The 24,724-nt window shown below is 41.3% G+C and overlaps 1 protein-coding gene across 7 annotated transcripts in view; it reads right to left on the bottom strand.

The window, feature by feature from the left end:
* Agbl1 (AGBL carboxypeptidase 1) overlaps window positions 1-24,724 on the bottom strand; it is an 887,605-nt gene that overhangs the window by 814,727 nt on the left and 48,154 nt on the right. For all 7 annotated transcript variants that reach the window (XM_060367383.1, XM_060367384.1, XM_060367380.1 and 4 more), the window contains exon 5: window positions 12,505-12,542. In XM_060367383.1, coding sequence (XP_060223366.1) covers window positions 12,505-12,542 — 38 coding nt within the window. The remainder of the gene's footprint in view (window positions 1-12,504; window positions 12,543-24,724) is intronic.

Genomic DNA, 24,724 nt, shown 5'->3' with positions numbered 1-24,724 from the left:
GGAACCTGTTAGGTCAGGGTTTTCTCACCTTCCCCGGTTATTACTTGTCTGTGACATCTCTGCAAAAGAAAAAAGCCCCAAGGAAATGAACAGCTTTGCCTTGAAACTTCAGGGACTGCCCCGCTCATCCAGAGTTTTGCTTGGAGCTGATTCTCGTTGGTTGAAAAAAAATGCTCACCAACCCTCAAGAATAACTGTTTCTCCTGCTGAGGCCCCCTGGGAAGCCCTGGCCCTCACTACTCTCGGCTGCTTCCACTGTCAGTGCAGCAGAGGAGGACACCCAGAGAAGGCAGGATTTATATCTGGAAGGAAGAAAATCTCTGCCAGTTGATACACAAGGCACCTGTGTGCTGTGGCATCGTCCGCTCAGTGCTCAGTTGAGCACTACTATGGACTGCAAGGAAGAAAATTCTGTGGCTTTACAGAAATGTAATTCAGCTCATGCTTCACAGAACCTCCAGACTCTACTATGTGAGGAGGAACAAAGAGCATGCACGTCCAGCCTGCTGCTTTGGCCTTGTCACCCAGCAACACATCATTATGAAATTCCAAGTTCTTGAGCGTTCTGCATGCTCCTTTGAACCCAGCATTAATAATTATCAATATTTCCATTCTCTTTCCTATCACTCAGACTACACCATCACTGATTTCCTCCATAACACCTATGTCTCCATTCTCTCTTCCTGCACAAGCAACACAACATGGAAACTTCACACACACACACACACACACACACACACACATACACTGCCCACCGACCAGAAATAAACAGCAATGGCTCCAGGAAATGAGGAAGAAACTGAGGTTCCAATAGAGGTCTGGGGTTTGGGGTAGGAGATAAGGAACACGAATAGCATTTCTAACCCTCACTGTTACCCATTTATATACACATTTCTGCCAAGGTTTCATTCAAAATTGTTTTCTTTTGAAAAAAATAGATATACAACCTTCTGTAATGAAATGAATGGATATATTTTATTCCTAACATACCCAATGCATATTACATAGCTATGAGGAGCTCAGCTAACCTCTTTGAGCCTCAAGAGAGCAAGGCTTTCTCGACCTCCTACTGTGGACATCTGAGTCTGGATATTACTTATTGTAGGGAACTATTCTGAGCTCCATAGGATGTTAGGAGCAAATCGGTCTCTATTCCATGGCTTCCAGGAGCAACCCTCCCACAGATGTGACAGTCAAAATGTCCTCGGCCACAATGAATGTTCCTTCGGGGGCAAAATCAATCACATTGAAAGTCACTGCTGTAGAACTGTTAAATATTTACCTGTCTTACAGGACTATGGCAGGCATTAGGTGAGCTAATATATGAAAGTTGCCTTGTAACCTGCTACTTCTAGGATTTCTAGGAACCAGCTGATGTGCATCTTGACATAAATAAATAATTGTACAGTCAATCCTGGGTGTGATGAGGAAGCAGTCTTGTGCCTCTGGAGCTGGGGAATGTTTATCCTTTTGTCTATCCCTCTAAATCTTCGTGATACTTTATCTGTGTCAACCCACAGCCAGCCATCAATTATGCCAGAATGATACAAGTTCTAAAATCTAAAGGGTTTACAACTCCGCAACCTGGGATGTTAACTCCTGAGGACCCAAAATGAGAACAAAGAGAGTGTATAATGATGGACTGAAGGGGACCAGATTTGCGTGCATTTGTGTGTTTATTCATTCCTTTGCTTATTCAAATAACTTGCTCTGAGTATCTGCTGTATAAAATACATTAGAGTTAATGGCTTAAGAAATAAGGATTAATGGAATACAGTCCCCAGGGCTGAGGCTCACTCAGTCTAAAGTAGGGGTCAGCATACTGCCCACAGCTTATTTTTACAAAGTTTTATGGGAACACAGCCACAGCCATTCCTTTATGTGTTGCCTGTAGCTGCTTCCGCCCTCTCAGGGCAAAGGGAAATAACTCTAACAGAAACTGTGTGGTCCACAAACTCCAAGCTATTTTCTGTTAGCCATTTCACAGAAAAGCCTTCCAGAGGAAAGAGAGACACTAAAAACAACCAGGTATCATTCAATGCAAGGGGCAGATCTTGGGAGACTAAATTTGAATAAGCCATATCCCTCTCTACCATAACTCCTGAAACCTCCAATGACGGTAATCATAAACTAATGCTGACTCTTACCAAAGTTCTTACCAAAGGTCCAGTGCTCTACTCCCACTCCTGTCATGTCACCTACTTCTATGGTACTCATTATTTCTTGAGGGGACACACCAGCCTACCTTGATAACCATGTCTCTGTGGTTGCTATAATCTGACCCCACAGTCTCCTTAGAGCAGACACCACAACTGCTGTGCAAACACTGTTCTCTACCATATCTTTCCCTTCTGGTGATTGACTTACACAGTTCTATCAAATCCGTGCCATCTTCATCCATGACTTGGAACCTTGAACTCTTTTACAGTCTTTTCAAAGGAACACTGTGATGCAAACTTGCAGCCAAATGTTAGAATAGAGGGAAAGCCCCAGAGAGACAGAGGTGGTAAGAGATAGCATCCTGCCTACTTAACAACTGCATGGCAATAATAATTTTGCAGACAAATGTTATGTCAAGCAGGAACATCTCATCACCCCCACCCACATCTCTGTTAAGACCCAGGATGGTTACCTCTGAAAAGGCTGACCCTAGCAGGAAAAGCTTCATTATCCTACCTTCCTGCCATCTAGTACACTGTATTCAATGACCTAGGCTCAGTTCAATTGCTTAATTAGGCCCATTAAATGGCTGGACTGGGTTTGACGGTGAATACAAAACTCTGGCTTTCTCTGGGTCAAATTTCACTAGCTCTTTTGTTGCTGTTGTTAACGAAAAGTGTGGCACACTTTTCCAGCCTCCCACCGGAAACATCATGCCACTCCATCTGTAAGCTACAATTCCAAACAACAGGTCAAGCTCCCAAAATCCCACTCAGAAATTCATTCAGAACTTTTCAATATTTATTTTTTCCAGACCCTCAGGAACTTCCCTGGAAGCTTCTCGGTGTCTATCAGAGTCAGGAAGCAAGGGAAAAGCCAAGCTGTTACAAACAAGGCTCTCCACCTGTATTCCCGTTGTATCTGCTGCACGTGTGCCATTCATGCTTAGGCTTTGATGACAAAAACCTAAGATTCTGTTGCAAAGAAGCCTCAGACCATCCTCTAACCAACCCTCTACTTATGGAAAAACCTGGTCTCAAGTGCAATGACAAAGACCACGTTTAGGATCACATAGTCAATCTGTGGCTGAACCCAGAGTCCAGGGTTCCTGGCTGCAGCTGAAGATCGACAGATCTGTGAAGACTCGGTGCTTGGGAAGCCGTCACAGCTGAGGTAAAGTTTAGCTTTCCTTGTGCTATTTGTGGGATCTCAGCAAGTCTTCACTTTCTACTAACTACGTCTTGGCACAGAAAGCAGGCAGAGTACTATGGTTAGTATATAAATGAGGACAAAGAATTCAACGAAACGTGAGCAAAGTGCCCAACAACAATTATTAATCACCATAGTCACGCTGTGGGTGTTCTGGTATGCAATTGCTCTCTTCCCAATCTCTCCGCACTCCCCAGCTTACAGAGGGCTCGCAGTAGCAGTTCATTAAAATGCCCTCAAATTGGGAGGAGGGCCTCTTGCAGAGGGTTGCTGAACTAGAAAACTTTTGTCCTTCCCAGACCAATCTTCGACCTTTACAAGTTGTCACAAGGTCCCGGAAGACAAGCGACCCTAACTGCCAGCGTTGCTGCTGTCAAGCAGAGAGAGCCTGCGATAGGATAATCGAATGCTCCCCCATCCCCCGCCCTCGGTCAGTCCTGCTCAATCATGCTACCACCACTAGGAAGGCAACAAATTCCATCCGCTGTTCTAACCCCGGGCTCCACTCACCCTGCCTGCTCTCACCTCCCTTAAATAATGGCTGCACAAATGCCTCTGAGACCGTCTTCAGCTAATTTCCTTCAAGACATGCAAGCTGCTAACGCTGGGAAGCACAGATAGTGTGCGCTCGCAAATATGGCCAAAATTAGATTAAAATAACCTCCTGATAAACAAATTACTCTCCGAAAATAAATATTGGACTAGCAATGGTGGAGAAAACTAGGAGAACGGCACCACCACATGGCAGGAATATGAACTACAGGAGCGGAGTCTGCAACTCCGCCCACACAACCCGCAACGTCAGACTCCAGGAGTGGGGGGATGGAAGGAAAAGGGACAAGTGGAATAGTTGCAGCCTTTTAATTTAAACTTAAAAAAAAATCGCTTATGGACCTATGCTAAATACGTAAGTATTTGTCAGACAAGACTGGACTTGTATCCAAGACTATAAAGAGGAATATGCCAAATTGAATTTGGCATGACGCAATAGGAGCCTATAATCCTTCCAGTCCCTGCTCGCTCCAGGATCTCATGCCCTCATTCATCAGCCTTGCCTGATGCTCACCCTCCCAGCGGTAGACACAGGCTCCTCACACGCATGCTAGTTTTCCAATATCTCTTCACTGGATCCCATTCAAAAGAAGTGGACCGTCTAATGTTTCTGACTTAGGTAACACATGGTCCTCCAAACTAACCCTCCTGATACTTGAACAACATTTACTTAGCTTCCTTTCAACATTTGGTTGTACCTTCCTTGGGTTAAGTAAACCTAGCCTCTTGAATCTCTTCCTGGTGACGCACAGGGCTTAGCTCACTGGGAGGAAGAGACTGCCCGGTAAACTCCGAATCCTGCTTGCCGGATAAATTATTTAAGCCTTCCAAACTTCGGTTACTTCACTTGTAAGATGGGGACTGCAAAAGCTCCTTTCTCAGGTTAAATGTATACACAGTGTCTGACATACTAGAGAACTCAATAAATGCTGGATGTAAGTGTTGTGATGGTTGTAGCTTGCTGTGCTGCCTTCTTAGGAAGCCAAATGCAGCAGTCCATGCCTGTGTGGCAAATGCAAATAAAATAAAATAAAATCGGTGTTATTTGAAGGAGACTTCTGCTTCATCGGCGAAATATACTGCATACTTCCCCCAGAAGTCATTGTAGAAGAAGAGATGTCGAGTTTATGAACATGCCACAGTTACTAAGGGACAGTGGTAACAAATTCTAGGAAACTAGACTTCTTCTTTATCCAACATTAATAATTAACAGCTCCTCTAATGTGGCCCGATATGAGGTATGAGGATACAGTAAGAAGTTCAACCCATGTGGGTGTTCAACAAAGAAAATGGTCGTATATGTTTACCTGCAGAAAGCACATGATCATCGATAACCAAGTCTAGCTCCGATCTGTGTGAAGCAGCGATTCTCAACCTGTGGGTCGTGACCTGACCTCCCATGGGGGTCACATATCAGATATCCTACATAGTAAATATTTATATTATTCATACGAGTAGCAAAATTAAAGTTATGAAGTAGCAATGAGATGATTTTGCGGTGGGGATCACAACAGCATGAGGAACTGTGTTAAAGGATCATGGCGTTAGGAAGTTTGAGAACCACTTTCTACTTAAAGGATTAGAGAGGAACCTCATGCTGGACAATGGTGAGAATGGGTGGTGTGGAGACCTGCCCTGAGAGAGGCAAGTATGCTGAGATCTAAGATGAGCTCTGTGAGAGCTCTGCCTGGTACCTCTTCTACCTCCTCCTCAATTTTCTCCTCTGGGAAAGGAAGGGATAAGTAAAGTCAAGAGTTTCCAGCCTGTTCCAGGGCCATATTACCTTTTAAGGGAGCCATGAGAACTAATTGATGTGGTTAAGCTCTCTACTCAGCAAACACACATGTTTGGCAAAACATAATGGCCCATGCTTGTCATCTCAACAGCGAGGCTGAGGTCAGAGGATCATGAGTTCAGGTCCAGTCTAGATACACAGTAAGTTCTAGGCCAGCCTACTCTAAGGAGTAAGACTAAGTTTAAAAGAAAAGCTATTTCACTCTACTTAGCCATCCCATAGTGTGTCATGTTTCATAACATCATACTGTACATGACATAGAAATTACTATAATTTAATCAAAAATAAATAAATAATAATTGAGTAGGGAAAGTAGATCAGTTGGCTGGTAAAGTGCTTATTATGCAGGCATGAGGACCTAAGTCCAATTCAATCTCCAAAAGCCACACAAAAACATCAGGTACGGTCATGAACATGCTTGCAATCCCAGTACTGGGAAGGAAGAGACAAACAGATCACTGGGGCTCACTGGCCAGCTACCTACCCTGCTTGGCAAGCTCTGGGTTGAGTAAGAGATTCTTTAAAAAAGAAAAGAGAAAACAAGATGGATGCTGACTAAAGAACAGCTTCTGAAGTTGATCTCTAGCTTCCACATACAAGTGAACTCATGTACATCCATGCTGAGAGAGACTAAAGGACAAATGTTTGAAGAAATGCAAGAGAAATTCAAGGTCTTTCAGCTACGACAGTCTGACCTTTAGTTTCATTAGGAAACGGACACAAGAAGCACAACATCTGGAAAACCTGGAGTACCAGGCTTCTCAAGGAAGGTCAATGCTCCTGGATGGAAGGTCACAGGCTATGTGGAAACACACACATGAATCCAGTGAAGCCTGCACTGATTTGCTGGTACCTGTGTATCGCCATCAGACCAAAGGAGCCACAATGTCAACCATCTTCACACAGATACACACACACACACACACCCATTCTGAGGAAATGCCAGCACTTCTAGAATTTTTGGAGACTATTGAAATTGGCATTCCAAAGCAGAAAAGTCATCTAGTCACCATGTCCTCTAGCATGTATATACTGCCAACCAGCAGGCCACAGCAGGTGCCTACCCTGAGCATAAGGGTGTCAGGCCATGCTCTGTGTTTACAGGGTTTGTCCTTCCTTCCTTCCTATTACTGCAGTGCCACTGCTGCAGGCAATCCCCTGGGAGACAGACAGACAGAACATTAACTGGGAAGTGCTGTGAGAAGTCTCATCTTCCTGCCAAACCTTCCATTAGTCCTCTGGTATACCCCTCTCCCTCCTTTCTTCTCTGTGTTTCTTTCTCTGCTAACTTCCCTCAGGCTCCTTCCATCCCCTAACCTCTGCAAACTGCCAGCATCCTCTAAAAGCTAATTCTTAAAGAAGGGAGAGGTATGAAGTAGACTTCTCATTTCCTTAGTAAGATTTAGGGCCTGAACCAGAAGGTGTTTCCTTGTTGCAAAATTATGACCTTTAAATCTGGGCAGCAAGGTTAATGCCAAGACATTATTGGAAGACTCATCCCTGGGGCCAGCACAAATCAACTGTAATCCCATTGCTGCTCCTCATTCAAGGGCTGCTTCCATGGTCATAATTTTTCATAAATGCATTCATGGCTAATGCTTATGCAAAGGAGGTTAAGAAACAAAGAGAGAGTGACTCTGGGAACAGTGATATCAGGAGAGGGGTTAGGGAGTGAGGAAGAAGGGCAGAGAGAGAAGTGAGAGAAACAAAAGCACAGTGTAAAGAGGGAGGGAACGAGAGAGCAAGCAAGAGAGAAAGAGAGAGAGCTCACACGACGTTGTTTTGGCTTGTTAGAGAAAAACAGCACAAGCAATTGAAGTAGTGCGATTTCTTAATCAAAGCTTTATTAAATTTTGATAATAAAAAGCTAAGTGCTTTTGGATAGAATAAAACACAAAGAGGCACACTCTCAGTACAGAAACATTTAGTGGAGAATTTGTGCATGTGTGAGCATAGAGAAAAACTGATTTGAGGAACGATGTGGAATTTAGATCAGGCCATTCTAATCTAAAAGACAGAAACAAATGGACTCTTGAATGCACAATGATTTTTTTTTTCATTTGTAGTGTGAAATGGCTGAGACAATTGGACATGAGGTCTCAGATTTCTAAGCAAAATTTGCCTGCCCAGGAATTGAAAGAGATTTGAGACATCATTTGCTTCATTTCTCTTCTGAAACAGCTGCATCTCCTGTGCTGGCTTTTCCCCTAGCCTCTGTTTGATAAGGGAGAGAGAGCCATAGAAAAATGATAAACTCTCTCTGATGGGATCCGAAGTTCTCCCCTTTCCTGTGTCTTGCTGAGGGCAGGCCCACACCTCTCTGAGTCCTGGTTCTTCTGCTACTAGTGGGGATTGACTCCATTCAGCCATGATTAAATAGGATCTTGGTGACCTCAGCCTGCCCCAGTATTGACTCCATGGGAACACTGACTACCCCCAACAAGTAAATATTTTGTTCTAGTTTTATTTAGACGGGGCAATGTTCACTGTTTGTGAAGCAGTTACCGAGATCTACTACAACTGCCAACTTTTATACTCACTGACAAGTAACCATCAAGGCCAGAATAGCCGCCACCTAAAACAAGCATGTCTTTTCCAGCTAAACGTTTGCATGGACCTTTCAGGCCGGCTGTGCTAAATGTGGCTTTGAATTTTAGACTAAAACCCAACTTCCTGCGTTTTAGTTCAGCTGATAGGATCTCATTCTTCAATTCAAGATAAAAGGCATTCCACGTTAAGGCTTAGCTACAAGTGACATATAAATGCCATGAGTGACTAGAAATGCCCAAGACTCTCCAAGCTCTGCAGGAAGTCCAGCCTACCTAGATTGGTGTCATCTAGTCCCAGATACTCCATGCCATGTAAACTTTGGTTGGGCTGGTAGAACAACAATGGCACCTATCTATTAGGCTATGGTTGCTCTTATATGCCCTAACTTTTCCAGCTAAGTGCAGCCTTTTATGCTGAGCTCACCTATGACCTCAGAACCTTTCCACCCACACGTTAGAGTTGCTACTGGTGATGGAACCTCCCTGCTCTCCTTACTTTAAGATTTTCAAGATCTTCCCCTGCAGGTTGCCCTGAAAGTTTTGAATGTTTGCAATAACGCTCTCCGTTCTGTGTTCCTGCTGCTTATAAAAACATATGAATGATTCTTGATGCTGGTAAACCTTAGATCAATCATGAAACATGAAAATGTTTATGAAATACCAACAAATAGGTATTGGATCTTGTGAAACTTTGGGTGGATTGCAGGTCGTGTGTGCACCCTAATCAATATTGGTGGTGATCAACAGGAAGCAGTTTTGATTCCCATAGGGGAGTGGGTCATTACATCTAAACACAATGCCAGATGCTAGTCCATAAATATCAGGGGTGTCACTAAATAGTCTACATTGCATAAAAGAGATCTCAACAGGAAAGAAGTACTCAATTCAAAATGCCAGTGGCAACAAGGGTGAACAGCCCTAATATGAATGAATGTTGTGTGTTTAGTGGGAGAAAAAATATTAGAGAGCCTCTGATCCAACTGTTTTCGTGGTATAAATAACCAAAGACTCAGGCAAAGACCCATATGGACAGCTCAGCAGAATTAGCAGACAACCCCATACGACTTCCTAATGTGACAGTAAAGCCTTTTTTGTAAGGGGATTTCAGTTCCCTAACAGTCTATTAGTAAAGTAAATAGGGATTAGAACTACAAATGTTAAGGCCATTGGTTCTAGATATGGGTTGTTAGATTCAGGTTGGAGGGAGAAATCTTGCTATTCTGTGTGGGTGAACATCACAAATCAATCAGTTAATTGTAATCAACAAATATGTACTTTCAGCCTTGTGCTAATACAAGAAATACATGGATCAATAGGAATAACCCCTATCCCTGAGAAGCTCGTGCTGAGAGACAAAGGAAAGAAAAAACAAACTTCAGTATAATGAAGTCAGCCTGCTGAGGTAGGAAAGCCTATGGGAGCAGAAAGTAGGGGCACCTAACCGAGAGATCCAAGGAGGGTTCTACACAGGAGGTAAGTAAGAGTCAACGCTTAAAACAGTGGTTCTCAACCTGTGGGTCACAACTCCTTTGGGGGTGGTCAGCTGATATTTTCACAGGGGTCACATATCAGATACCCTGTATATCAGATAGTTACATTACAATTCTTAACTTGTGGCGAATTACAATTGTGAGGTAACAACAAAATAATTTTATGGTTGGGGTTAACCACAACTCGAGAAACTGTTTTAACAGGTCACGGCATTAGGAAGGTTGAAAGCCACTGCTCTTTTTTTAATTTTTTTTCTTTATTAATTACACTTTATTCACTTTGTATCCCCCCTGTGGTTCCCTCCCTCCTCCCGTCCCAATCCTTCCTTCCTCCACCCTCTGCATGCATGCTCCTCTCCAAGTCTACTGATACGGGAGGACTTCTTTTCCTTCCTTCTGATCCTAGTCAATTAGGTCTCATCAGGAGTGGCTGCAGTGTCTTCTTTTGTGGCCTGGTAATGCTGCCTCCCCCTCAGGGGGAGGTAATTAAAGAGCAGGCCAATCAGTTCATGTCAGAGACAGTCCCTGTTCCTATTACAATGGAACCCACTTGGATACTGAACTGCCATGGGCTATATCTGTGCATGGGGTCCTAGGTTATCTCCATGCATAGTCCTTGGTTGGAATATCAGTCTCAGGAAAGACCCCTGTGCTCAGATTTTTTGGTTCTGTTGCTCTCCTTGTGGAGTTCCTGTCCTCTCCAGATCTTACTGTTTCCCACTTCTTTCCTAAGCTCTGCCCTGCCTATCAATGTAGATGCTGAGACTTATGGGCAACCTTTGGGCAGAGTGCAGAGAGCCATTGCTCTTAAAAGTAAAATAGAAGTTATAAAACTTAGAACAGAGCCCTCTACCACTGAAGGCTCAGCTTATTAAGCCTGGCCAGTGTGTGAAAAACCCAGCAAAACAGTATGTGACTGAGTCCATTCCTAGTTACACACACTATGGCCAAGATTCAATGATCCTTATCACGAGAGTTGAGGAACGTGAGACTTTACCTTTAGATGTTTCACATCGTAGGTACATTTTATGAAAGGCTACTTAACTTCAAGTATGTTGGAGGTCATATGGCCCTGCCTACCTCTCAGGGTTTTCTTCCCAAGAAGTATCAAGTTTTCCATTGCCGAAACTGGGCTGGGAGGACTCAAGAGAAAGCTACTGTCTCAAAGCGTGGCACTCACTGATAGCCCAGTGAGCAACACTCATTTCCTTCATGCTCCTCGCCCTTCATCCAACACCAAGCGTTTGGAGAATGGCACCATGTGCCATAGTGAAAATCAATAGGTTAAACCTGCAATAAGTTGACTCTGAATAGCCAACAGCTTCCTCTCCAGAACCCACAAGTAACATATTAACATCTTAAGAATGCCGTAGACTTCCTCTCTTCCCTTCCTAGTCTGCTTTCACTGCCTTCAGTCTACTCTGTGCTCTAAAGCTGTGTTTGTGGACAGACATTGATACTGTATGAAGTTCCAATCAACTAAATGAATTCAAGATTCATTTTCTGCTTCAGTCTATAAAAGGAAACATCATGTACTTTGGCTTTGTCTCCTTGCTTCTGGTTGACAGAGATTATAGGTTTGATAGAGAATGAGTGTTTTCATTTTTATTTATTTATCTATGTATAACTCTTATTAAAGTTCGCCCATTAGCCACAGGCCCTGAGCTCCCTATAGACAAACAACTATCACCATTGAAGAAGTTTGTTTCCAAGGTGCCAAATTAAAACAGATGGAGGAGTACGGAGGGGAGGAATAAAAACATTAAGCCAAGACTTCACTCCCAAATGCATCATGCCGACTATTATATTGCACATGTGAAATCGACTCCCAATGTAATTAGACTAAGGCTATGAGGCAAAAAAAAAAAAAATCCTCACAATAATTCAGAACCTCCAAGCTATTTTTTTTTTCAATCACTCACATAGCTGAAGAAAGAAATAACTTTCTAATAATAATAAAAAAACAACCTTATGAACATCTGCATTGTCCAAGTAATTCCCAACACCCTACCTGCCCAAGCATATAGAGTCATGAGCAAAGTTTAAAACCAAAAGCCAGAATCTGCTATGTACCCAGTCATAACCTTTTATTCCACTGGACAATCCCACAAGCTTTGATTTATTCTAGTATGCTTAATGGTTGCTTCCTCTGTCAGAAGGAATTGAAGAGTCCCAAGAGCTGCAACAGACAACTTACTTCCCTTATAAAGACAGTTGTCTTTGTCTTAGCTACTTCTCTTGTTGCTATGATAAAATGCTCTGACAAAAGCAACTCAAGGGAGAAAAGATTTATCTTGGCTCATAGTTCAAGGTACAGTTCATCATGGCAACAAAAACAAGAAACCAGGAGCTTGAAGTAGCTGGCCATGATATATACAAAGCCAAGAAGCAGAAAGCAACAAATGAAGGAGCCCTACCAGGAAATGATGGCACCCACTTTGGCTGGATCCCCCCACCTCAGTTAATTCAATTGTAATAATCTCTCACACGCATGCCGAGAGACCATCCTCCCAGGTGATTCTGTCCACTTGACAATCAACACTAATGATCATAGAATATAAGTGGACATGTCCATTTCAGATATATTCACTTGCTTTTCAACAGCCATCACATTCTCTTCTTTCTCCAACAGACTTGGGATACGAATCTCTATTTCTTCACAGGTCAGAATGGAGCCATAGAACAAAAGAGTACCTCTCACAAACATAAGAAGGGGAAGAGATAGCCCCTCTTTTAAAGGGATGCTTACTGGATTTCAGCAAAGCTGCCAAAACTTCAGTGGCTGCCCTGGAGGAAAAGAAAGAAAAGTGAAAGTCAGTGTTCAATGATCATCTTTGTTAACTCATGGATCCCATAGGTAGCATGTTCGTCGATGCCATCTATTGGAATCATGATTAACCATGTGGAAGGCATTCTATTGCTCTCCACTGACCATTAAAGAGGCATAAATGTAGAAATCACAATAAGAGAGGTGTCTGTCTTTCAAATGGGTCTCAGGGTACCTCTGTGCTGCTGAAAATATCCTCCCTTCCCCCTATTGCTTCCCACCTTCCACAAACTTCTTCGCAAAGCACTCTTTGGCTTTTTTTTTTAACTGCTGCTCTTACCAGCCAGTGAACTTGGCAGTTTCTTGATTTGTACCTGAAAATATGTTGGGACTCTGGAGGGTGATTGGGAGGGAGCGGGTGAGGGAGCACACTAAACACAGCAGTTCAGTGCCAAGTTCCTGAACCACTCATGCCTCTGGGGACACACTTAGAAACACACGCACACTGGGAGGAGAGGCTGTTTCCTTAAGATGGAGGACCATGGCTAGAGACTTTCCTCCAACCACATTGCTTTCTCCCACAGAATTTCACAACCTCCGCAGCAAAACAAAGTAGAAAAGGGAATAAAAGCATCTCTTGTGCCGCTTCTCAGTGACTCTTCAGTTTGTTTCCAAAGTCTCAGAGTACACAATGCCCCACTGCTATTCTCTGAGGGTATCCCCCAAGGCCTATTTATTGGGGACTTAATTCATGCATCCATGGTGTTTTGATGTGAGGCTTTGGGGGAAGTGATTGAAATTGCATGAAGTAATGAGGGTAGGTAGGGTCCCAATATAGCATTTGTGATTTTTGTTAGCCTTGCTACTCAGTGTGTAGGTCTCTACCTGCCACCGCACATTTGCTGAGACCCAAAGAAATGTATAATTTACATGTAACTCCTCACCTTTTGGGTTAGAATCCTGTTCTAACAAATCCTCACATGCATACTGAGGAATATTGATAATGGGTTTAGAGGAGGCATCAATGTGATCCTAATAGACCTGGCTGGTGCTCCATTAGGGTGGATGCCTTGCTGGACCAGTCTCAATCCTTTCCTGTCTCTCATACTTTCTCTCTCTCCTAATCTGTGTTTGTGAAGTTAATTTGGCTGCTCTGCTCTTTCCTCTAGATACTGAACTACTTCTCTAACTTGTGATCCTTTTCTTGTCCCATCATAACATAGGTCCTATGTCCCACAGCGCCTAAATTTTGTCAGTCTCCACGAGTTAGAGGAGTAGGGCTGCAGAAGCCAAAATTCAACTGGGAAAAAAAAAGATGGCTATGAGTGACTAATGGGGGAGTATATTAGTGGAATCTGGACCCACCAGCTTGTGATTTCCTGGGCTGGCTTCACTGAGCTGAGTGATCGCCTCTGCTGTGAGTTTGCACTGGGAGCTGTGAGTCACAGCCTTTGGCTGACATAGGGGTCCTGGAGGTTAGGAGATGCAATTAGATCTCAAGTGCCTTGTTTTCTGTTTTATTTACTCTTATTTCTTTTTCTGATTCATTTGTGTTCTTAATACTGCTGACTCCATTTTCAATATCAGACAACATGCTGCAAAAAGCATTGTGAGGTAAGGAATTAGCCAATAAGAGATTCTGTATGACCGTAGGAGGAATGGAGTCCTGGTTTGGGGGACAGGTCTATTTACATGTGTGTCTAACCTAGGAGGGACACTCTAATCCCTTTGACCCATTTCCCCAACTTTCGGAGGTGATGGAAACATATCTCTGCTTGATAGTAAGCATAAGCTACTAGGATCATATGTAATGTATCTGTTCTCCAAAATAACAAACAGGATTCCTCCAAAATTCATGTTGGGGTGCTCTCTAAGCCAATGATTTCCTCTCTATGTATCTTAATCTACTTTTTGTTACAAGGACAAAAATTCATAAGATTGAGTAATTTAGAAAGAACACAGGTTTACTTAACTCATTGTTTTGGAGTCTGGTAAATCTTAAAAGCATGGGCCAAACATGTTCTGTTATTAGGTTACGCCTGCTCATTGCATAGCACAACAAAGAATATTGCACAGCAAGACAGAGAAGCCAAAACAAGTTAGAAGAGAAGAATAAAAGTGTGAAAACAGGAAAAAGATCAGGAATATTCAAGAAAGGCACCTAACCTAGTCTAGATCACCAGCCAAGTCTACCAGGATAAGTGACCTCGTATGACTGATCTGCAGAGCACATTCACCATGGGACAATAAACAAGATGACAGGTACACGAGCCAGAGTGGAAGTCAGGAGAAAGGAAGGCCTATGGGACACTTATTGTCTTGCTGCTCAGATATGAGTCTTTACCAGCAGCCTCATGTCTGTTGAGAGTTGAACAGAAATGTCAGATCTGAAGCCTGTTCCCTGACCTGATGAATCAGAATCCTGTGTTAGCAAATCCACATGTGCACATTAAAGCACATTAATAAAGAAACTGGGAATGAATCAACGTGGACTTGGTTATTCTTTGGTTGTTGACAGGAACATTAAAGATGACTCCAGATCTTAGTTCTCTAGATAGTGCCAAATAGTATGATGATATAACAAATAAATATGATCTCAATGGTGATACTATATGACATGGTCAGTGCTGCAGTCAAATTGAAGATGATTCTTGAGGCACCGGGGAAGATTTGTTGCTTTGGAGAGCGTAATTTGGGAATCAACTTTTAGTTAGTGTCATGAAATGATGGAAGTCATAGTTAAGTCCAAAGTCTGATAGTATAAAAACTCAAATCCAAGTTTTACAAAAGAGACATCATTTGTTTTTAGTTAAAAAGTATGATTTCAGTGATGGAGAACTGAGATGAACATTATTATTCAGAAAACATAGTTACAGAATACAAAAAAAGAAAAGAGATGAGTGACTACCTGAAATATTTAGGCTGAGTAAATCTAAGCATAAGAAAGCCACTAATTTACTATTTACTTTCCTAAGAAGGAAAGTCATACATTTAAAGAAAATAATGGTGTTCATTTAGGACAGGCTGAGTTCAAGATAATCTACCCGAGACTGGTCAGAATACTGCTACAAGTGTCCACCTACAATTCTGGAGGGCACTCACACATAGGAATATTTCCTTACCAATTTCTACAAAATCAACAATCATTTGTATTGGAACAAATAATATCTTCAAGATAATTTAAGTAAAAGCAGGGAAGAGGATTAACAGAAAAAAAAATCATCGACAAAAAAGGAAGGAGAGCCCTAGATAGGTGGGAGAATGTGCAGTCAAGAAAGTTAGTGGGAACTCAGAAGAGAACAGGGGTTAAGCATATTTAGCTTAGAAAATAAAAGTTGCTAGATTGCGACCATGTGGTAGGTTTTAAAAATCAGTTTTATAGGTTTTTAAATTTATTAGATTTCTAATAAAATATATTGGAACATAATGTATTATCAACCCAAGAACCTTTGATCTTGGTGTATGTGTGTGTGTGTGTGTGTGTGTGTGTGTGTGTGTTTATTAGAAATGTGGTACAAATGCTTTGCCTAGAAAAAAAGAAGTAGTAAAGATTTTGTTTGGGGTGCAATGCCAATAGAAGATTTAAACAAGAACAAATATCTAGAATAAACTAATGACTAACTGAGAACATTCAATATTCCAATGGTTCCTGGCATATGGAACCCAGTTCACTACATGAATGATACCAAGAGATTCTTTGCTTTTGGTTGAGTAACTAGGCCAGTGTGTAGTAATAGCCTACTGCCTGAGCAAGACTCCCCTAATCCATTTCAGTGCAATGTGGAAAATAATAACACTCAGCAAAACTGAGACCACTACTTTAATCAGCCAACACCTGTGCCAACAGAAAGTAACTTTAGGTGAGTGTGGGAGCCTGGTAAGAACAGCACTTCAAAGGCAGTGATAGGGGAACTGAGATTTCTAGGATGGACTGAGCTACACGGTGAGACCCTACCTCAAAACAAAGGTCAAATACAAGGCAACGGTGCTTAAAGAAATAAGAAAGCTCAGCTACTTCTACCTGAAGAAACCACTGCATTGACCAAGTGAACTAGAGCCCCATTTTGTGTCTCTTGGATATCATACTGGTTTCTTCTGGATGTGGACACCTAGCAGCCTGAAGGGACAGGGGGAACTTTTTTTCCTTCAGTTCATCTCATCCTTAAGTTCATCATTCCTTAACCACCATCTCATAGTGTTAGAGTGTTGAGTGAGCCCTCCTATGGGTTGGAAAGTAGAACTGCAAAAACATCTTCCACCTAACTTTCTCTGAGTTCCTATCAATAAACGGGTCATTTGAAAAAGTTTTGAAGAATTTTTGATCCAAAGAACTACAACAACACCCAAAGAGAGAGAGGAACAACTTTCGTTTCACCCATTCTTCAAAGCAGGACACTCCAGTCAAGATGCGAGACACCATGGAGGCTCCCTCTATCCTCAGCAAAAACTTCGGCTAAACTGTTGGCAAATGTGTTAATATCCTCTTGCCAAGCATTTACAAAAGAGCCACAGAGTAGTAACAATGCAATTTACTTCTTCAGGTGGAAATAAATTTTAAGAGCCATTACAAGAGACTCCTTAATAATTGTCACCACTACTTAGGGAGCCTCTATAAGTGTCAAATGCTACATGTCCTGTATTCATCAGCATACATCACTTTTGAATTTTACAGGAATGACAAGATAATAAAATTACTCAGTACAGGATGAATAGCCCATCTAAGGCCCTGCAGCTAGCTAGCAAGCAGCAGACCGAGGTACAAGTCTCCTTCTGCCTCACTCTTAAGCCTAGTTCTCAGTTTTCTGCTGCTTTCAACATAATTCTAGGTGTAACTCCTATATCTTTCAGATACGGGCTACAGTTTACAGTCAGATGACAGAAGCAAGATCCTGGGGTCAAAATATAGTAATGAAACAAACTTGCCCAGCTGAGTCCACTGATTGACTTGGCTCTCTACGTAACAATCATTACATCTTGAGACTGAGATAGTCCCTGGTAGTCATGGAGACAAAGACAGAGAGCTTCATTGGAGGCAGGTCTTGAATGTGTTATTTGTTTTTATGATAAGTGTTTACTGAGCATCAACTGTATACCAGAACAAATTGGAAAAGCAATTATTGCCTTCAAAGAGTTTATAGTCTTGGGGAGGATGATTAAATAAATAATAACTAGTGGTGTTTTTGTAAAGTGCACTAACTTTAAATTTTCAAATGTAATAAATGATATCTTTAAAAGTAGGACAAGGGCTGGGGAGTTAAGGGCTCGGCAACTAAGAGCACTTTTTACCCTTGCAGATAACTCATATTTGCTTCTCGGTGTCCACATAGTGGCTCACAACCATCCATGATTCCAGTTCCAAGAGATCTGACCTATGAATGCACCAGGAAAACACATATTACACATACATACATGGAAGCAAACCACTCATATATATAAAATAAATTAATCTAAAACCAAGAAAGAAAGGTAAGAACAGGGTAATATCATCTGTGCAAGGGCTATCTGCAAGCTTGGAAAGGGTTGCCAGGGTAGTTGCATGAGAAGGTAACATGAACAGAATGTGAGATGGAAGAAAGTAATCACATAAATAGGAAGAAGCCTGGGTCAACATGAAAGGAAAGCCTGCACAAGCAAAAATCCATGCTAAACTAGAAGACAGAAGCAGGGGGATTATAACTAAGGATGAAATGAAAATAGGGATAAGTTAAATAACAGTTGAATAAAACAGGAGGTCCTTTACAGTAATTGAACACATTTGCCATGAGCACAGAGACTCAGAATGCCATCTGGTGCATTCCCACCCACCTCCAACACTCTGCCTAGCTTGAGAGGAAATAGAAGGGCACACACACACACACACACACACACACACACACACACGACACCTGCACGTGGGCCAGATGGCCAAGAAAAATGGACAACACAGGGCTTTAATTGATCATCAATTTCAGGAAAGAGAAGAACCCAGAGATGAAAATTGAGATGGATCCTACACAGTGGAAGAAAAGAAAACTCATGAGCATGTGGTATCGAGGCTAAATCAGATCCTGTGCCCAGCATCAAGCTTTTCCATTTTTCCCTGGAATGGAAAAGAAAGAAACACACTCACACAACCAACTCTATCCAGATGCTGTCAAAGACAGCTTGTGGGAACCATCATCAATCATTATAAATTGTAACAGAAGCTGAAACCCAAAACCCAGTACATAACACACACCATGGACAGAGGATGGCTTCCGTGTGAGACAGAGATCTGGAGTCCATCTCTGCAGTGAGTGAGCCCCGCTCTAGCAGTCATAGGCAGGGGCTCTGCAAAGGAGAGATGACTTAGAACTTCTTCCAAGTCTGCAGGCAGCAGCAGGATACAGGCAGCCAACGCTTTGTGAGAAATCCCAGCACCAGAAGTAAAAAGCTAATGTCTGAGAAGAAACAAGTTGGCTTCAATTGCCATGGGCTCCCGACAGAGGAGAATCTCTTTCTGCTTGGGGAATGTGACTTTTAAATTAGCACTTAAGGTAAACAGCTTCAACTTCCTTAAATTATTCATAAAGCAAGATATACATTAACGTGCGACTATAATCCTATGTATAATATGTATATATAAATGTATAATGTGCAAAGTCTATAATTAAGCATATATATGCAAAATAAACTTTTACAGAGTGTTGCTAAATGACTGTGGTAGAATCGGTGTTGTGCCACTCCTAGCTGAATACGAAGCTCCGAGTTAGTTCTAAAGGAGCTGCGCTTTGCCTTTTAATGTCTGTTCGAGTTGGGCAGAGGAATTCTCCACCTCTATGTACCATGACTGTTCTTCCCTTTTGAAAATCAAAGTCTTTATAAACAGGATGAAAGGAGAAACTTTAGGGAAAAAAAATATCAGTCTCACTTGTTTAAAAGATGAAATTCAATGCTAAGAAAGTCCAACTGTGGCCATACTCCCTCAGAGAACTGTAGGCAGACAGTACTGCCTGAAATCCCTCTGGGTGTACAGTTGTCTTGGCACTGTTTCACAAGTTTGAGCAAGAAGTCCTGCAGTGCTCTGGGAAGTTGTCCTTATTTTCATCTCTCTCCCTACCCACCAAAATCCTATTCCCTCATCTACCCACCTTATAGCTTTCCAATCAAATTTCAGTCTCTACAGTGCTGAGTTCTCATCCACTTTCTAATTTCCTTTACTACAAACAGTTTTTTAGGTAATGTGAAAATTATGCATTTGTGCATCAGTCTTCACAGTAGTCTATACGCCCCCTCAAGGACAGCAGCTGCGTTACAATCTTTAACACTTAAGCAGTTATCATAACTTGCGCTACATGGAAGTCCTTCAATAAATGCTTTGGTTAGTTAATAAATAATTGAAAAACATACAATAGTCTTCTACTAACTCAATTGTACCTCAGTATGGAGCTCAACATTACTTCATTGTGGTAGTTTTAATGCAAATGGTCCCATAGACTCATAGAAAGTGGTATTATTGAGGTTTGGCCTCATTGGAGGAAGTGTGTCACAGGGGGTGGGTTTTGAGATTTCCAATGCTCAAACCAGGCCTAGTGTCTCACTCTCTCACTGCTGCCTACTGATCCAGATGTAGAACTTTCAGCTACCTCTCCAGCACCTTGTCTGCCTGCCTGCATGCTTCCCACCATGATGATAACAGACTAAACTTCTGAGATATAAGCTATCTCAATTATAAATGTTTTCCTTTATTAAAGCTGCTGTAGTCATGGTATCTCTTCACAGCAATAAAACCCTTCGATACTCTAGAAACCCATAGAATAAGTGCCAGAAAGAAAAAAGGAAAAAGGTTTATTACCAACCGAAACTCATATAGTATAACCCAATAATCACACTCTTTAATGTTTAACTAAGTTAAAAACTGATATCCAGTCAAAAATCCATGCATGGATATTTATAGCAACTTCATTTGTGATGTCAAGAACTTAGAATAACCAAAGTATCCATCTGTAGGTAGAGTGAACAGACATGGAACATGTACACAAAAGAATGTTATTAAGCACTGAGAACAAATGAACAACCAATCCACTAAAGAACTGTGACCTTACATGTACACTGAAGTCTATGTGCTGATATACGTATATAGTTGAAACGAAAATTTTCCATCTAGGCTGACAGTGCTCCCTCCAAGAGCCAAACACCATATAACAAACCCCCAACACCTGGCATGAAAAGCCCTCTTTTGAATTACTGGCCAGGGCTATCTGTGAGAATCCCAACACATATCGCTTATTTCTGTTGCCCTTGGTTATCCCCCAGGGGCAGAAGGTAAGCACCTGCTGCTGAAGGCAACATTCACTTTCAGTCACAGGACACAGAGTGCCCAGGGCTGGAACTGGACTGAAATACTTTCCCCTCAAGGACTAGCTTTCATGATACCAGAAAGTGCCATGCAAGCTTCCAAAGGAGGAAAGCAAGCAGAAGTCCTACCCAGCCATGCCTATGAACCACAATAATGACCAGCATAGAACAAGCGCTCTAAGAGTACAATAGGGGCATATATGCCTTGGTGGTAACCAATAGCTCTCTAACTGGATTTAAGACCCACTCAACAAGAGGGAAATCATGCCTGGCAGGAAGAATAATAATTAGACTGACAATTTTTTTAAATACGAATTTTAGGTGAAATCTGTTGACATATATAATAGAGAAGAGGAAGGTTGTTGCAAAAGGGGGGCTACAAAGAAGGTAACAAATGGTACTAAAGTCCAAGTTATGGAATCCTGGTCCTATATGACCTCTACCCTTCCTCTGAAATAGCAGGGGTTTTATTTGTTGTTGTTTTTATTTGTTTGTTTGTTTGTTTTGTTTTTCCTTGAGAGATACACTGCTGTCCTATTAGTAGAAAATAGGTTGCTTGTTTCAGGAAAATTACTTTAGGAATTAGTCTTGTGAAAATATTTTAAGCTGTTAAGGTGAGTGTGTGTATGTACGTTTGGAAAAGCACATTGTGACTGTTTTTGAAAACACAACCATGATGTTCTTTACATTTTGTCAAGACCAAGTCGGGCCTTCACAATCCTGAGAATATGATGACCTTAAAATATGTCCAGATCCAGGTATGGTTTCCTGCCTTTTGATTCCTCTCAGCATCTTGATCAGGTTCACGGTGATAATTAAGTACACTCTCTCTCAACCTATGGTGCAAGCTTACGTTGTCCCAGGACAGAGATGTAGTCTAATCACCCTTCCTAATTCAAGACAGAGCCTCTTCGTGGCATTATATGGAACTTGTCTGAGTTGAAATTTTTCACAGCTTCCATGTGTGCCAGATGAAGATAGCTTTTTTTTAATATGACAGGCCAGCTTCTTCTCTACTTGTGTTCTCAGAAACAGAGTAGGAAACACGAACACTGAATTTTTGTTATCTTAGGAATCACAAAATGTAGCCTTTGACATAATGGTCTGCCCTGTTGTGACCATGGACTGGCAGCCACTGAAATCCACAGAGAACTCCCAATGTAACACGTTTGCTAGCGTCCTTTTAATTATTATTATTTTGTTTTCAACAGATGTAAGATAGCCCTGTTCTACTGTAAAGAAAGAAGATAAGTGGCATAATTAGCTTCTCTGGCACTCTTTTTTTCTGATTCTCAACCTGAAAATTCCTGCTCTAGGACAGTGACATTTCTATAGCACAAAGACATCCTTAAAATAAATTCATTTTGAGTGAAAAAAACATGGAAATGAAAGAGGCTAGGAAACGAAGTCATGTGACAGTATCTTCTGCTTAAAGCAGGACTTAGGCTGCATGGGACTGTCTTTGTCAGGCTAAGGTGATGGAGTTGAGTTATCCACCCTCCATCTATGTTGTATAAACAGTCCTCAAAGGCTCTCAAAAAGTAAGGAGCATCTAACTCTCTCCCCCTGTGCATGCTATTGAAACATCTTATACGACAGACCTAAGTGACTAAAGTGCCGCACAACTGTAATAACTAGAAATGCAAAGAATGACTTAGTCTCCTAAGGTGGCCCAAGAGGTGGGCACAGTCTAGGGGTGTGCTTGTTAGTGGCAACTAAGTTAAAAGACTTTCGGGTCTTCTTGATGATACTGAAATAACACCTCTTCCTTAGCATCTGGACCAAGGTCTTTTTCCTAACTCCGTGAACACAAGAACTTCTTACTCTGTAAGTGCCAGAGACCGAGAAAAGGGAGGATTTGACATCTGCCATGACACGCATCACAACAAACTTCAATATCTTTCCTGGGTTTTGAATAATCCACAGACAAGTCTAGTATTCTAGACACAGAAACTATAAGCTGTTTTTATGCATTATTAAAATTACACTAAGCCAGTAGATAGAGTATGATAATTATAATATATGAAGTATATAAATATGAAGTATTCATGCATGCTATATCATTGAATACCTGCTTTGACAAACATAATATTTATTAGTATAATTATACTTACTATGCTATTATCACATACTTTTACTATGTGAAGGTGTTTGGATATGAATTTAAATAAGCTTTTTTAATTTTTTTCTTCTAGCAACACCATTATGGGAACCAGTGAAAAACTTGGTAGCTATTAGTCTGAAAAACAATATAATGAGTCTTAAAAGTGCTAGAACATAAACACCCTTAAATAATGACACATATAAAACATGTCAGCAGTGGTGTCTATAATCTAATAATTTGTAAACTATCCATATATGTGTCATGGATGAGATAAATGAGCGCTAAAAATTAAACAAGCTTGGGAAATAACTTTTTTCTCATAATTTTGAAAACAAAACAGAAAGTTCATTAAAATTGCTAAGTGTCTGATCCATCAATTTAATGATGCCGGTGCCTTTTCTTTGCCTCTGTGTATATGTATGCCCTCCTTAAATACATCCAAGCCAAAGCAGGGCATTAAAATGAAAATGTAAAATAGTTACATTCCTTTAAATATTTAATTTCTAGATCTTCCCCAGTATGGGGGACCTGCAGACATCTGGATCAACAAATTGAGATATGTGGGTGACAATTAACAACATTCGTATGGGATTTGGACTTGTGGAGTTATCTTTGCTTTGGAGATCAATGCAGTCCTCAAAGGAAGGCCCTCCCTTGTTTGGGATAAACACAGCAACATCTTGGCTCTTGCAAACAGGACAATGTGTAAACTTCCAGGCATGTTAGAATCATCCATGTTTATTTTAACAACCCCACTGATAGGATTAAATGGGTGTTAAAGATTAAATAGCTTTACAAGAGTGGGTTTTGTACATATGTAGAATGTTTGTTGATAAATAAAATTAGATTCAAATGGTGTAAATTATAAGAAGCAATTTTCCTCATAAACACTAGGCAAATTCTGAAAACTTTTCTAGGGAGGCCAGAGTCTTTCATGTTGCCAAAATCCTGCCTACAAATTCATTAGTCAGATTTACTCTATTCAAGGCATGCATGTAGATAAAAAGAGAATCAGTCCAAATTGAAACAAGTCAGCTGTTGAGTAGTGTCACAATTTCCATAACAGCAGAATGTCATGAAGGAAATAACAGAGCCTGATACCCTAAAGGATAGGACCTTTGGAGTTTTGATTCAGGGGAACCAAATGATACTGATCAAGCATGTGGTTGCTAACCAGGACCTGATCTGACCATGCCCTTTGGGAAATGTCAGCCAGATGTATTCTACTCTGGCCAAAAAGTCAACTGTCAGGAGACTTTCAGAGCATTAAGTTGTTTTTAGGACAATTGATACATAACATAGTATCTGCCCTTCTGGATTAGCAGTTCCGAAAAGTATTCTGGAAAAGAGAAGTCCCAGATTTTCCACTCGGGCACATGGAGGTAGGTACTGGCTCAAATAACATTTTCCACACAGAAATGATTGAAGAACTATTATATACATGAAGTGTGTTTGGTGACGAGGTGTAAGGTAGGATTTAATATATTTTGAGTCCAAGAAATCAGTTTACATAACAAATAGAATGTTTAAAATAAAATTTAGGGAGATAGCTCAGGTTTTCAAGTACTTGTCAAAAGAATGTAAATTTGACCCCAGAACCCACATAAAAAAGCCAGATAGGACATGCTTGAAATCCTAGCAGTGAGACAGACAGATCTCTATGGTTAGTAGGCTAACTAGCCTAATCTACTTGGAGAGTTTCAGGCCAGTAAGATACCCTATCTCAAAAAACAAAGTAGTCCTTTCCTGTTTGGAAGACACCTAAGGTTGGCCTCTGGCTTC

The sequence above is a fragment of the Meriones unguiculatus genome, chromosome 14 (genome assembly GCF_030254825.1).
Source record: "Meriones unguiculatus strain TT.TT164.6M chromosome 14, Bangor_MerUng_6.1, whole genome shotgun sequence".
Lineage (NCBI taxonomy): Eukaryota > Metazoa > Chordata > Mammalia > Rodentia > Muridae > Meriones > Meriones unguiculatus.
The sequence above is the reverse complement of the archived record's forward strand: the minus strand, read 5'-3'. Positions and strand labels throughout refer to the sequence as shown.